The sequence below is a fragment of the Centroberyx affinis genome, unplaced genomic scaffold (assembly GCF_046629955.1).
Source record: "Centroberyx affinis isolate AG114_WGS23_722 - 3 ecotype Tasmania unplaced genomic scaffold, CSIRO-AGI_Caff_v1 ptg000536l_1, whole genome shotgun sequence".
NCBI classification, from domain to species: domain Eukaryota; kingdom Metazoa; phylum Chordata; class Actinopteri; order Beryciformes; family Berycidae; genus Centroberyx; species Centroberyx affinis.
The window spans coordinates 122,501-135,617 of record NW_027279184.1 but is presented as its reverse complement, the minus strand read 5'-3'; the positions used below and the strand labels follow the sequence as shown (position 1 = coordinate 135,617).

The 13,117-nt window shown below is 45.3% G+C and overlaps 1 protein-coding gene and 1 pseudogene across 1 annotated transcript; both read left to right on the top strand.

Moving 5' to 3' along the window:
* Positions 1 to 2,282: 2,282 nt before the first annotated feature.
* On the top strand, positions 2,283 to 6,205 carry LOC139642850 (prothymosin alpha-B-like). Its single transcript, XM_071517883.1, has 5 exons — positions 2,283 to 2,441; positions 4,673 to 4,738; positions 4,872 to 4,956; positions 5,072 to 5,157; positions 5,372 to 6,205. Exons 1-5 carry the CDS (start codon positions 2,397 to 2,399, stop codon positions 5,414 to 5,416), a joined length of 327 nt encoding a protein of 108 aa, XP_071373984.1. The 5' UTR covers positions 2,283 to 2,396; the 3' UTR covers positions 5,417 to 6,205.
* Positions 6,206 to 11,690: 5,485 nt separating this feature from the next.
* The window catches only part of LOC139642857 (dynein heavy chain-like), a 2,860-nt pseudogene continuing 1,433 nt past the window's right edge, over positions 11,691 to 13,117 (top strand).

Below are 13,117 nucleotides of genomic sequence, written 5' to 3'. Positions count from 1 at the left end.
ACCATAACATATACACATATACAACACACACGCACACCCACATACATCCACACAGATAATGTAATAGATAATAATACACACACTCATGCTTACACACACACACACACACACACATACACAACAGGAGTCACATTTCTAAACTTCAGCTCCTAACCTGTTGAACCCTCCGCTCAGCCCGGCCGACTATCTGACATCTCAGGTGCAAAGTAAACAAGATTTTTCTACCCGTGATAAAAAAAAAAAAAAACTGTATTTGGAAATGCAGCTCAGTCTCGGAGCCGGTAATGTTAATATCTCTGATCTCTGTTGAATCGCATTGTTGACATGTTTGTGTGAACCCAACCCGCGGGGCCCCCCCCCCTCAAACCCCCCTTTTGAGGGTGCACTTCGGCCCCTGTGTGAAGCCCTATTGTCCCGGGACAGTGTGTCAATATGAACTGTGATACTGCGTTGGTTATTATCAATATGTGTCTGCTTCACTGGCAGCAAGATAAATTCCTGCACTCGGTGAATAAAGTGAGTCAGACTCTGATGCCTCTGGAGCTAAACACCCTCCAGATACACAAAACTGATAGATCTGCTAGACTGGAACAGATTCTGTCTCAGTCTTCATTGTATAATTTTACAAACTTGTTCCTCCTGACTCTACTTTCACTTTTACTCTAAATGAAACTTTGAGCACCAGCCTCTCCAGTTACAGGCGTTGCTCTCTCTGATACTAAATATTTCATAATTCTGCATAATGAAACATCAGGCTTGGCTTTTCCCAAACAATCACACACACACACACACACACACACAGAGCATGGCGGCAGAAAGCTCTTTTCCACGGAGCCACTGGAAAGCTAATATGTGAAAGACTACATTCAGGCTTGCTCGCTCCGGCTCCCGAAGCCCCACGGACGAATCCAGGTCCGGGGTTTGCACGGGACCGACCGAACCCCCGTTTGAATTGACGGACGCCCGCGGGACCCAATCGCCGCGCGCCATCCGCCAAAGCCGTGTTTATTCCACTTCCCTCGCCCAATCAGAGCGCTCCTCCGCCGCCGCGTGCGTCATCAGACTAAAATGTGAATGTGGGTTGCAGCCCGTGCCGTGCCACACTCTGCTCCCATCCCCCCATCCGCGCGAGCAATGGCGGCCGGTTTTTTGCCGCTTTGTCCTTCTCGCACTCAGCTTGTAAAAGCCATGTGTGCTAAAACTCGGTAAGGAAAATACGTGTTTGCCCTTGTGTTTCATAAGAATGCGCGTCAGTTCATGAGCACATTATAATTATTTTTTCCGCACTTTGTCTCATCGCATGTCTGTCTTTTCTCGCACTGCTTTTTTTTTTTTTCCTCCTCCTCCACGGCGGGGCTTCTCTCCGGTTCTAACAATGGAGCCGGAGGAAATGAGGCCACCGGCACCGTAACGTTACTGCACCCGCTCACTGACCCGCCTGCACACACTGAGCCCGTGTGAAAACCTTCTGATGTATGTTTTATCGAAGCAGATTGTGTATATAGGTATGTTTGTGTGTGTGTGTGTGTGTGTGTGTGTGTGTGGATCGACCTTGGCGCACGAATTGATGGGCTGTTATATAAAAAAAAAAAAGAACGCGGAGTGTCAAGTGCGCACATACAGAAATGAGTGAGAGGGAGTTTCAAACATGGTCGGGAAGGGGAGGGGCGATGAAGGGCTGTGATGTGACATGGCCGCGGTGCTCCACATTTACATTCATTGTGCCTTTTATTTGTTTGATAAAGGGCATGTGCCGACACGAGGTGTAAGTAACGATAGAAAAGCCCAACTGCCCCCCGAGCTGTGCCGTTTCGTCGACATTTCGCCTTTTTCGCCCCCAAAGACTTTGCCTCTATTCCCTCGCCGCGGCGGTGGGCGGGAGAAGCGGTCGGTAGTCGCCGCTTGAATCGACGAGACCAACATCAATCAATCAAATTGTAGCTACGTCAACCGATGCTCGCCTATTCGACATGTTTGGTGCGTAATTCGGTTTAAACCGACTTTTCTCGGCCCCCTGAAGTCAAACGTCCTCTAACCGTGAAGGTTTCGGTGGTTTGGTTCGGTTTAATCCACCGAATTGTTTGATATTGTTGAGAAAGGACAGTTGCGGTAGCGGGGGTGAATCAGACGGACAGGAGGGGGCGTGGCCTCCGGGTTTAGAAATTCTATCCATTGTTCCACTCCAACGCGCGAGGCGCACACCTCTGTGGACGCCTCGGCCAATCAGGGGCGCCGGCCGCCTCTCAACCCCGCCCACAAGCCTATATTAAAGGCTCGGCCGTCAGCAGCATTGGCCACTGGCACAATATAATACTGATTGATCCATAGCCGAGGAGAGGGATTTACTTTATTCAACCTTTAATTTCAACCGTCCTTTATTTTATTGAACTAAAACAATGGCAGACACACAAGTTGACTCCGGCTCGGATATCTCTGCCAAGGTAAGAAGGTGTTTCCATCCCTCCGGCGGGGCTACAGCCGGGCTCCTCTGCCTCTAACCTACATTTTAAAGCCTTTTTCGCCTCTTCGTCGCTTGGCGCTCATTCGGACTCTTCAAACTCGGAGACTCGGAGCTCTACCGGGGGATAAAGACGCGATAGTCCCGGTAGTTGCATCTTTTTGGGAAGGCGGGGATGGAAAACGGTCCAGTTTAAACCGGGGGTCTCAGCACCGCATAATGGAAACAGGCTGCATTTAGCAGCGCCGTGTCTCATTGTCCGGAGAGTAACAGTCTGCGCGGGTTCTTTGTTTATACAAGCGGCTCGGTTCCTCTCCAACACACACGGAACCTGTGGGAACGGCAGGTACATTTAACACGGTTCGCTTCAGCACGCACCTCACGGGCTTTTGGACTCGTTATCCGCGGCTCTTAGTGCAAAATTGATTCGCCTATAGTGGCGTTTATTCAGACGGACCGCTTAATGCAAATGCAATCAAATGCAAATCCCCTTTCACTTTGAGAGAAACGGCGTTATGTGGGTTTGTTTTTGTTTTTTTTATCCGATGGAGCTGGAGCGGAGGCTCAGCGGCGGAGGACCGGGGCTTTCCGTCGCTCCGGCCGGGGTTTGTAGTGTGAAGTTGGTCCGTTTGAATGGAGGACAGGTAGTGCGTAATTTACACCAATGTCAACTTTCGGGCCGCCAATTACAGCCTTAATTGCTCTTATTTAATTGTTTGTATCGCGTTTCAAAGGCACCGACAGGCCTGCGTGATCCGACCCGGTTTATTTACGGACTCGGCAGGTCGGATGCTGGTCTCGGGTCTGGTTCAGCTCGTTCACCGGAGATAGAAACACATCGAGCCACGGCTTCCGCTTTTTCTTCTTTATTTTTGGAAGCTGATTTCAGGTCCCGTTTGTGTCTCGGGGGGAAAGTTTTCTGCAGCCCCACTTCTTTATTTTCCGTGTGTGTGTGTGTGTGTGTGTGTCCAGGCTGGGTGAAGGTGTGATGTGATGGAGCTTTTCCTCTTTGTAATCCGTCGATATTACGGGCTGCCGTGAGCTTTCCTCTCATGTTGACCATCTTTATGCTTTGTAATGTTTATTCTGGTCCGGTCGGACTTTGGATCGGAGCGGGGAAACTTTAATGATCCCCGGGGGGGAAAGCGGGTCGCTGCAGCAGAGAATAGGACATAACCCAGATAATAAAACACACAGCGAGAACATGAGATCATACGACATATAATTACAACTAATGGCCGTAGGGAGGAGGGGAGAGGAAAAGTTTGGACTCTGTTAATAATGGTAATCCGCGGCGCTTGTCCAGCCACTATTTATAGTTGTGGAGCATTTTTACGCACAGGCGCCTTTTACGCACGGTCGGATCGCCAAGCTCAGAGTTGATCTGAACCTTATTTGTCTCCTATCAAGGAGCTGTTGGATGATGCTGATAAACGGCTTAAGGGCTAAACAGATTATGTAAACCAATCAATAAAACTATATATCTGATTTAGGCGTGCGTGCGCTGAGGATAATAGGCAGCGAACGGACGGTCGACAAAACAAGGAAACGGAGAGCTATAAATAGGCACCGCGAGAGGCTTTCCGCTTCGAAAAAGCCCCCAAATGTGTTTTTGCAGCGGGCCCGGCGGCGGCCCGGTGTGTTTTCGGCCGGTTCTGGCCGCTCTCTCGGCTGCCATGTGTCGTCTTCTATTGTCCTTTAAAGCCTCCCGTTAAAAGCGGCCAGCGTCGCGCTCGCTGCCTCCTGCGCTCCTCCGTATTATTTAAACCGAGCGGTGCATCCTGGGTATTGCAGTGCTTTCCCCGGGCGTGTCTCGTGACATATGGCGCCGACGACAGCCCGTGGAAGACTACAATACCCAGAGTGCCCCGGGGGCCACATCAGAAGTATCAGATTACAACACATTAAAGTGGATGGAGTGGGAGGGGAGGAGGAGGAGGAGGGGGGCGGGGTGGAGGGGAGGGAGGGAGGAAGGGGCGGGGGGGATCTGCAGAGACCAATATGGTGTTTAAATAAGAAGCCTTCATTCTGACAGAGAGAGATTTGAAGAATGTGCAGCTTCCCGCAAGCACTTTACACTTTACCCTCCTAACTGGGTCATTAAGTAGAAGCAGAAGTCAGCTGCAGTGTGAAGTCAGAGGAGGACCTGGATCCTCATCACTGCTGGTTCTGGATCTGTGGATCTAAAGCCTTTTCCTCTTCCCTCTCCCACAGGACCTGAAAGAGAAGAAGGTGGTGGAGGAGAAGGAGAACGGCAAAGATGCTGCCACCAACGGAAAGGTATTCCTCCACCTTGACTCCGACTTCACTTGATTTTTTTTTTAGGAGTGTCACTTGTTTTAAATAAAAAAAAAATAAAAAATTAAAAAAAAGTCAGCCTCTCTAAAAACCCGATGTGTTTTCCCCCCCGCAGGAGAACGAGGAGAACGGCGAGCCCGACATAGACGAGGACGACGAGGAGGAAGTGGACGAGGAGGACGAGGAAGATGATGGAGAAGGTGTGTGTGTGGAGGAGTTGTTGTTGTTGTTGTTTGTTGTTTGTTTTTTGTCGTGGCGCTCTCCGAAACTCTTGCTTTTGACTTGACGGATTTTTTTTTTTTTTTTTTTTCCCAGGCGACGATGACGATGATGAGGATGACGAGGACGAGCTGGAGGGAGGCACAAAACGGGCAGCTGAGGATGACGATGATGAAGATGAGGTGAGGCGGCGGCGGCGGCGGCGGCGTGACCTTTGACCCCCCCGAGCGGCGGGTCGGTCGGTCGTTTGGTCAAATTGTCGACTCTGGCGATGGCGAGCTTCCTCACTAACCAATCATCTCTCTCTCTCTCTCTCTCTCTCTCTCTCTCTCTCTCTCTCTCTCTCTCTCTCTCTCTCTCTCTCTCTCTCTCCCTCTCTTTCTTTCTCTCTTTCAGGACGACGTCGAAACCAAGAAGCAGAAAACCGACGATGACGATTGATGCGTTTCCCCCCCGCCATCCTGCTGAAACACTTCCTGATCCTTCACCTTTTTTGACCCGTTTTTTTTGTGTCGGAGGTGGAGGGGCTGGAGGACTGATTTGAAAAAAATAATAATAATAATAAAAAAAAAAAAAATCAAACATGGTCATTAGCAAGTAGAGTTCAACATCCATGTCCACTCTCTCTCTCTCTCTCTCTCACTCTCTCTCTCTCTCTCTCTCTCTCTCTCTCTCTCTCCCCTCAACCGCGACAAATTTTCTAGAGGAAATCCACCGCCACAGCAATGCAGAATCCGGCTCAACCTTCTTCTCAACGACGTAACAACACAAAAGGAGAATTTGTTTGTATTTTTATTTACATTTTATATTTTTGTACATATTGTTAGGAGGGGGGGGTCAGTTTCTCTCGGCAGCAGCGATCTCCTCAGACCAAATCGGTGCTTCTTTACGAAAGATTTTACTTGGTTGACCATGTTAACGATATCTCAACAGATGACAGAAAAAACCTGTTAAAAAAAAAACAAAAAAAAAAAGGAAAAAAAAACCATGGAAAGAAAACCTGTTAAGCCGTTGAACTCAGAGCATTCCAGTAAATTTAATGTATGTACTTTAGCTGTACCATAACTAGTTTGTTTGTATGGGAGGGCAAGGCCAAAGAAAAGGAGCCTCTTTTCTTTTTCCTTTTATTTTGTTTTTGTCAGCGACTTTTTGTTTTATGATGGCCTGTTTTGATGTATGTGCGAAGTTTGTTGTTTGACAATAAACCGGACTTTTATTTTGTGAGTTGTATTTTGCATCTCTGCTGGTTCTTCTCTCTGGTTGGTCTGCCAGGCTGGAAATAAAGACTTGAATAAATAACTCTTTCAGGTTTAAAGGCAGAGCAGCAGCAGCCTGGTGTCTTTACAGGGGGTCAAAGGTCACCCGGCCGCCGCTCCGGTCCGGCTGAGGACAGACAGGAGAGTCAGGCTGAACCTTCACTTTGTTTCCACTGGTCTAGTCTCACTGAGGCTCCACTTTCCCTCTAGTCCCTTTCAACTGTGACTCCACTTGACTTTAATTCCTAAAAACTGTCTTCTAATAATGATAATGAAACTTTATTTATACGCACAGCACTAAAAGCAGAGGTTACAAAGTGCTTTACAGGCAGGAAGAAAGCTAGAATTAAGAATTAAACAAGGTCAAAATGGGAAACAAAAGGGCAAGAAAACTAAAGTGAATAAAATAAACCTAAATCAGACAATATTAAACGTGGACAGAATCCACAGAGCAGCAGTGGGACCTGGTTTGTCCTCAGGATTTTCCTCCTGGTTTCTCTGTCGGTCCAAAACAAACATGACTGATCCTGCCGGAGCGGAGAGGTGCTCTGCCCCGTCCTCTCCTGTCCTCCTGTCCTGCCCTGTCCTGTCCTGTCCTGTCCTCCTGTCCTCCTGTCCTGTCCTGTCCTGTCCTGTCCTGTCCTCCTCCTGAAGAGACAACAACTCTGATTAACACACAGTGATACTGAAACAAACTGCTGATGGAGGGAAACAGACAATAATACAGAGAATAATGTTAAAAATACACTGATAACTTTCTGTTGGAAATGGAAGATAATAAAGGCTTAGGTCTCATATTAGCACTGGTTAGCTTTGTTGTGAAAAATATATTATACAGCTATAACTATTATCATTATTATTATTATTAGCCTATTATTAGTTATAGCTATTCTCTCTATCACTGCAAAGATGCTGCACTTATTATTCTGCAGCTGGTTTTAACGTTAGAATAATACAGATACTTTTTAATTTATTTTTTTATATTTTAGAAACACCTTGAGTTTCGTTCTTCTGTTTTTTTTGGAGATGTCACATGCATTTATTTTATTTATTTATTTATTTTTTTGTATGTATATTCAAGATTCGTCCCACTGGGTTTAAAATGTGTTTTTTTAACATGAAGGAAATGAGAGTCTCACCATGAACCCTATAGGAGTATTATAGGAATATTATAGAGATACCATAGGAAATGAAAACATCATGAAGTAATTACGATTACTAAACACTCACTGAGTACTACAGACACACTGTAAGGCCCTAAAGGAATACTACAAGAATATTATAGTGACTCCTAAGTCCCTACAGCAATATCATAGCAGTTCTTAAGTCTCTATATGAATATTATAGGAATATTATAGAGATTCCTACGTCTCTATAGTAATATAATAGTGATTTTTCATGATAGAATAGGCTAAAACAAGTAACCTAACATTTAGAGTCCTGAAATAGATTCTCCCACCCCTTCCTCACACACACACACACTCACACACACACACTCACACAAAACACACACACACACTCACACACACACACACACTCGCTCCAGGCTGCTGCTGCTGTGCTGCAGCTTTAAGAGTTTAGGATCTATGTCTGGATAACCTCAAAAGCCGACTTACCTCACCAGGTTCCTCCATGGGATTGGAGCTGTGAGCCGGTTATGAAGCACACTGTATCACACGGCTACATCCCCCCCCCCCCCCCCCCTCCACACACACACACACACACACACACACACCCCTGTAGATGTAGACATGGTTCCTCCCAGCCCAGGCAGTGTGTGGCTCACAGAGCGGACCATCTCTGCAGGACGGGGGGGGTTTCTCTCTCCTCGATATTCACTGGTGTCTGAAGGATCTGAAGGAGGAGTGGAGGCGGTTCTGTTCAGAGACCCGGTGGTCTGCCTCACCTGGTCGTCTGGATAAACCCCCCCCGGGGCCCCCAGGGGTCCACCGGCACTACCGAGGAGCAGAGTGACAGCTGAAAACCTGTTTTCACTGAAATCCCACCTGACGAAAAGCATCAAGTTTGGTGCCGCAGGTGAGGAGGGCGAGCCAGGTATCAGGTTACACCAAAACTTTATTGATCCCTGTGGGGAAACAGCAGGGAGCAGGAGGAAGATAAGACCAAGACAGAGAGGAGAGAGGATTAACACACAACAAGTCAGTATTAACAGACTGAGAGTGATGCAGCAGGCTGGAGCAGATGTGTGTACAGCATGTGCATCAGTAGCTGTTCACATGGTCAGGTGTGCAGATGGAGTCACACACACACACACACACACACACACACACACGCACACACACACACACACACACACACACACACACACACACAGACACAGACACGCTGCTGCTAACACGACCAGAAGTTACAGACGGAGGAAACATATGTAGAGAAATGAGTCCAGACATGACAGAGCATTGGACCTGAGGCAGGCGGGGGGGGGGGGGGGGGGGGGGCAACACATACTGTTGTCAATCAACAATTCTGGACTCGCTCCTGATTGGCTCCCTCACTAAAGAGTAACTGAAATCCATCCAATCAGGGTCCGGTCTGCAGCATTTGAACTGAAAGCCTCCACTCAGCTCAGCAGGTTTACCTCGTTTGAATTAGAGGAGCCGCTGCTGTCGGCCAATCAGGAGGCAGGATTGTGACGACTCAGTCTGCACATTCATTCAATAAAAACTTTTTTTACGTAAACTCCATTAATCTGCAGAACATCATGAGGAACACTCCTGCTTCCTGCTTCACAGCGACACACACACTGCTTCTTCTTCTCTGCTTCCTGCTTTTCTATTGGTTTTTTCTTCTTCCATCCGCCTGCTAAGATGCTACTGATACACACACACACACACACACACACACACACACACACACACACACACACACACACACACATATACACACACACACACACACACACACACACACACACATATACACACACACACACACACACACACACACACACACACACACACACACATATATATAATGACCGCTATTACTACTAATACCACTACTACTACTACTGCTACTACTACTAGTAATACTACTGCTATTACTACTACTAATAATAATAACAACAGTATTGGTAATAATAATAATCTTTATTTACACAACACTTATGAAAACAGTCACAAAGTGCTTCATAAGATCAATAAAACTGATAAATGGAAAATGAGACACCTGAGCTCTGCATTATAATGTGTTATAAGAAGTATGAAAGTGGATTATATTAAATGCTGATATGATAGGAATACCACACACTGATGTATTCTGATTACTTTCAGTTACTTTCAGAACCATATCTGAGATATGAAGATATTGCACAGATAAGGAAAAGTGAAAAAAGTACAAAGTTCAGGAAATCTTTTTCACGTTTTCACACAAACAAACACAAACTTTCCTCTGTGGCATGTGTGATGAAGCTGCAGATCAGCTGACTGCTTCCTCCTGTCACTGAGTTATTTATCACAACTGTCTGTCATCATCATAATAATAATAATAATAATAATAATAAACTTTATTTGTATAGCACCTTTCATACAAGAAATGCAGCTCAAAGTGCTTTACAACAAAGAAATGACATGCCCCAAGTGCTTCACATAAAACTTGATAATAATAGTGAAAATAAGATGAAGATGAAAATAGAATACATAGAATGCAACTTCACATGAGAATAGACATAGAATGAGCATAAAAACAGGGATAGAATGCCATAATTAATGTAAAATAAGATTGAGAATAAAACCCACTTGATAATAGTAGTAAAAATAAGATAAAAATGAGGAATGCATAACATAAGATGGAAAAGAATACAGCTGGGTATACACTTACAGTTTTTTGTATTTAGAATACATAATGCCATTACAGCTCTGCCTCACTGTCAGCTGTTCTGGAGTCAGATTAACAGAGAGAACGAGTGTGTAAAATGTAAAGTAATGGACTCTAATGTTTTACAGTAGAAGCGTTAGATTCTACTGTTTCTTGTTCCATCCTGGGGAGATTCTCTCTAGACTGAACCTGCTGAACCTCTCCTCTCCTCTCCTCTCCTCTCCTCTCCTCTCCTCTCCTCTCCTCTCCCCTCCCCTCCTCTCCTCTCCTCTCTTCTCCTCTCCTCTCCTCTCCTCTCCTCTCCTCTCCTCTCCCCTCCCCTCCTCTCCTCTCCTCTCCTCTCCTCTCCTCTCCTCTCCCTCTCCCCTCCTCTCCTCTCCTCTCCTCTCCTCTCCTCTCCTCTCCCCTCCTCTCCTCTCCTCTCCTCTCCTCTCCTCTCCTCCTCTCCTCTCCTCTCCTCTCCTCTCCCCTCCTCTCCCCTCCTCTCCTCTCCTCTCCTCTCCTCTCCTCTCCTCTCCTCTCCTCTCTTCTCCTCTCCTCTCCTCTCCTCTCTGAACTTTCTGCTCATGGATAAATGACAGTCGATGCAAAACAGAAACAGAAATATTTTATCTTTGCATAAGACAAATTATAAACCGCCGAGTGAAGGCTGCAGCTTAAGTCTGGTTATTTAAATGAGTTATTATGAGAAACTGTTTGACTTCATAACCACAATGAAGCTGCATCATACTGATAATTATGGATTATCTGTGTTTCCTGTTATCCTGCTTCAAGAGTCTGGATCCAAAGTGAAGATCTGGACCATGAGACACAAGCTGCAGTGTACTGATTATGGAAATGAATGAATGAATGAAGAATGAATGCAAGAATGAGTGAATGAATGAGTGAATGAGTGAATGAAAAAAGAGAGAAAGAAAGAAAGAAAGAAAGAAAGAAAGAATGAATGAATTAATGAATGAAGTTCTAGATTACATGCCATTCTTTAGACTCTTTCTCTTACAAAATGCAAAATAGAAATGCTGATACAAAACTCAGTTACAAAGCGTTTAACAAACGATAAAAAAAAACAAAAAACAAAACATAAAATCAACAGCAAAAGCAATGAAACAAGCAAGAAATATAAAAGCAAGGCATGAGTCATTAAAGGGAGGAAAAGAATGAATCACCTGAAATGGATATTAGAGGGTAACTTAAGACAAATGAAAACAAAACATGAGTATAGAAATCTGTGGGATTTCCCCATAACCCCCCCCCCACACACACACACACACACACACACACACACACACACACACACACCCCACCCCCTCAGGTGATAGGTAAAGCTGCAACTGATAAAAGTCAGGAGGAATGCAGAAACCAGACGGAGCTGACATCAAAAACACAGAAAAATAATATAAAAATAATATTAAATAAAGCAATACAGAATTTGTATCAGAAAAATAATGAGTTTTAGATAGAATTCAACCTTCAAGGACAATATACACAGTTTCTAAAGTCACATCCACACAGAATGTATAAATAAAAACATTCATTATAATAAAAAATTCACAGTAAACCTGCACATGTAGTTTGAAATAATCAATCAGCCTGATCTGATCTGATCAGATCACTAATGAACGATGAACGGTCTGAGGGTAAAAACTCTCAACAAGGTTCTGCACAGCAGCAGAAAATGGTTCTGCAGGCTTGAACCACAGCAGAACCTTTATGGTTCTGTGAAGAACCGTTAAAAAGCTGGTTCATTCCATACTGAACCATGCTGAACTTTACACTGTGCAAAGAATCCTGTAAGACTGAGTGAAATATTCCTAATCAGCAGTAATAAAATAAAGTTTTTATAACTTATAATAAGCCTCTAGTCTGCCAGTTTTTCACTCAGCGGATAAGAAGGATGTCTGGGTCCATACGGCTCCATGTGGAACCGCAGAACCCTTGCAGAACCTGTTTGTTCTGTGTGTAGACCAGTGATTCTCAACCTTTTTCATATCAAGGACCCCTAGTTTAGTTCACATTTGATGAGAGTTGGCATCTCGGACCCAAATGATTTTGTCCAGAATTCCACTTCTATAGATAACAGAGATTAGAGTGAAACTATGACCAAAATAGTCATTTTTCTACATTCTCTAATTGTGTTAACTTCTTGTAAAAGAAATAATGGTGAAGTTTAACAATTGATCAATTTGCTGGGGACCCCCTGGAAATCCCTCAAGGACCCCTGGTGGTCCCCGGACCCCACGTTGAGAACCACTGTGTGTAGACCACCTGCTGTGAGGCTCATTCAGATCAGAAGTGACACAGATCAGCATCGGCTCGTCTCCGTCCGACGTCCGTCTGCTTCCTGTCAGCCGAGTCCATGTGGAGACAAATTCCTCCTCAAATATCTCCAAAAAAAAAAAAGTGTCCAGTCAGGTCGCACTGCAGAGACAGAACACAGAGAAACAATATTATCTGTCCGCTGTGTTCAGGTCCTGAAACCTCTGACTTCACTGCTTGTCCTTTATTCCAAATACTGAGACGACATCGAGGCTCCAGAGAGGATTCCAGTCTGCTGCAGCTCTGCACAGCCTGCTGCCTGCAGTCTGTGTGTGTGTGTGTGTGTGTGTGTGTGTGTGTGTGTGTGTGTGTGTGTGTGTGTGTGTGTGTGTGTGTGTGTGAATGCCTGCACCTCCCACCAGCCTGCTGGCAGTTTCCTCAGTGCTTCACTGCCCCCGTGTGTCTGAACACAGAGTTGCACTGAGTTCTGTTTCTCCTCTGCAGCCTTTCATCTCCAGATCACATTTTTATCAAACTGATTAGACTCAGTAAAGTGTTCAGTAAAGTGTTCAGTAACCTGTTCAGTACAGTGTTCAGTAACCTGTTCAGTGCAGTGTTCAGTAACCTGTTCAGTGCAGTGTTCAGTGCAGTGTTCAGTAACCTGTTCAGTACAGTGTTCAGTACAGTGTTCAGTTAAGTGTTCAGTAAAGTGTTCAGTAACCTGTACAGTACAGTGTTCAGTAACCTGTTCAGTGCAGTGTTCAGTAACCTGTTCAGTACAGTGTTCAGTGCA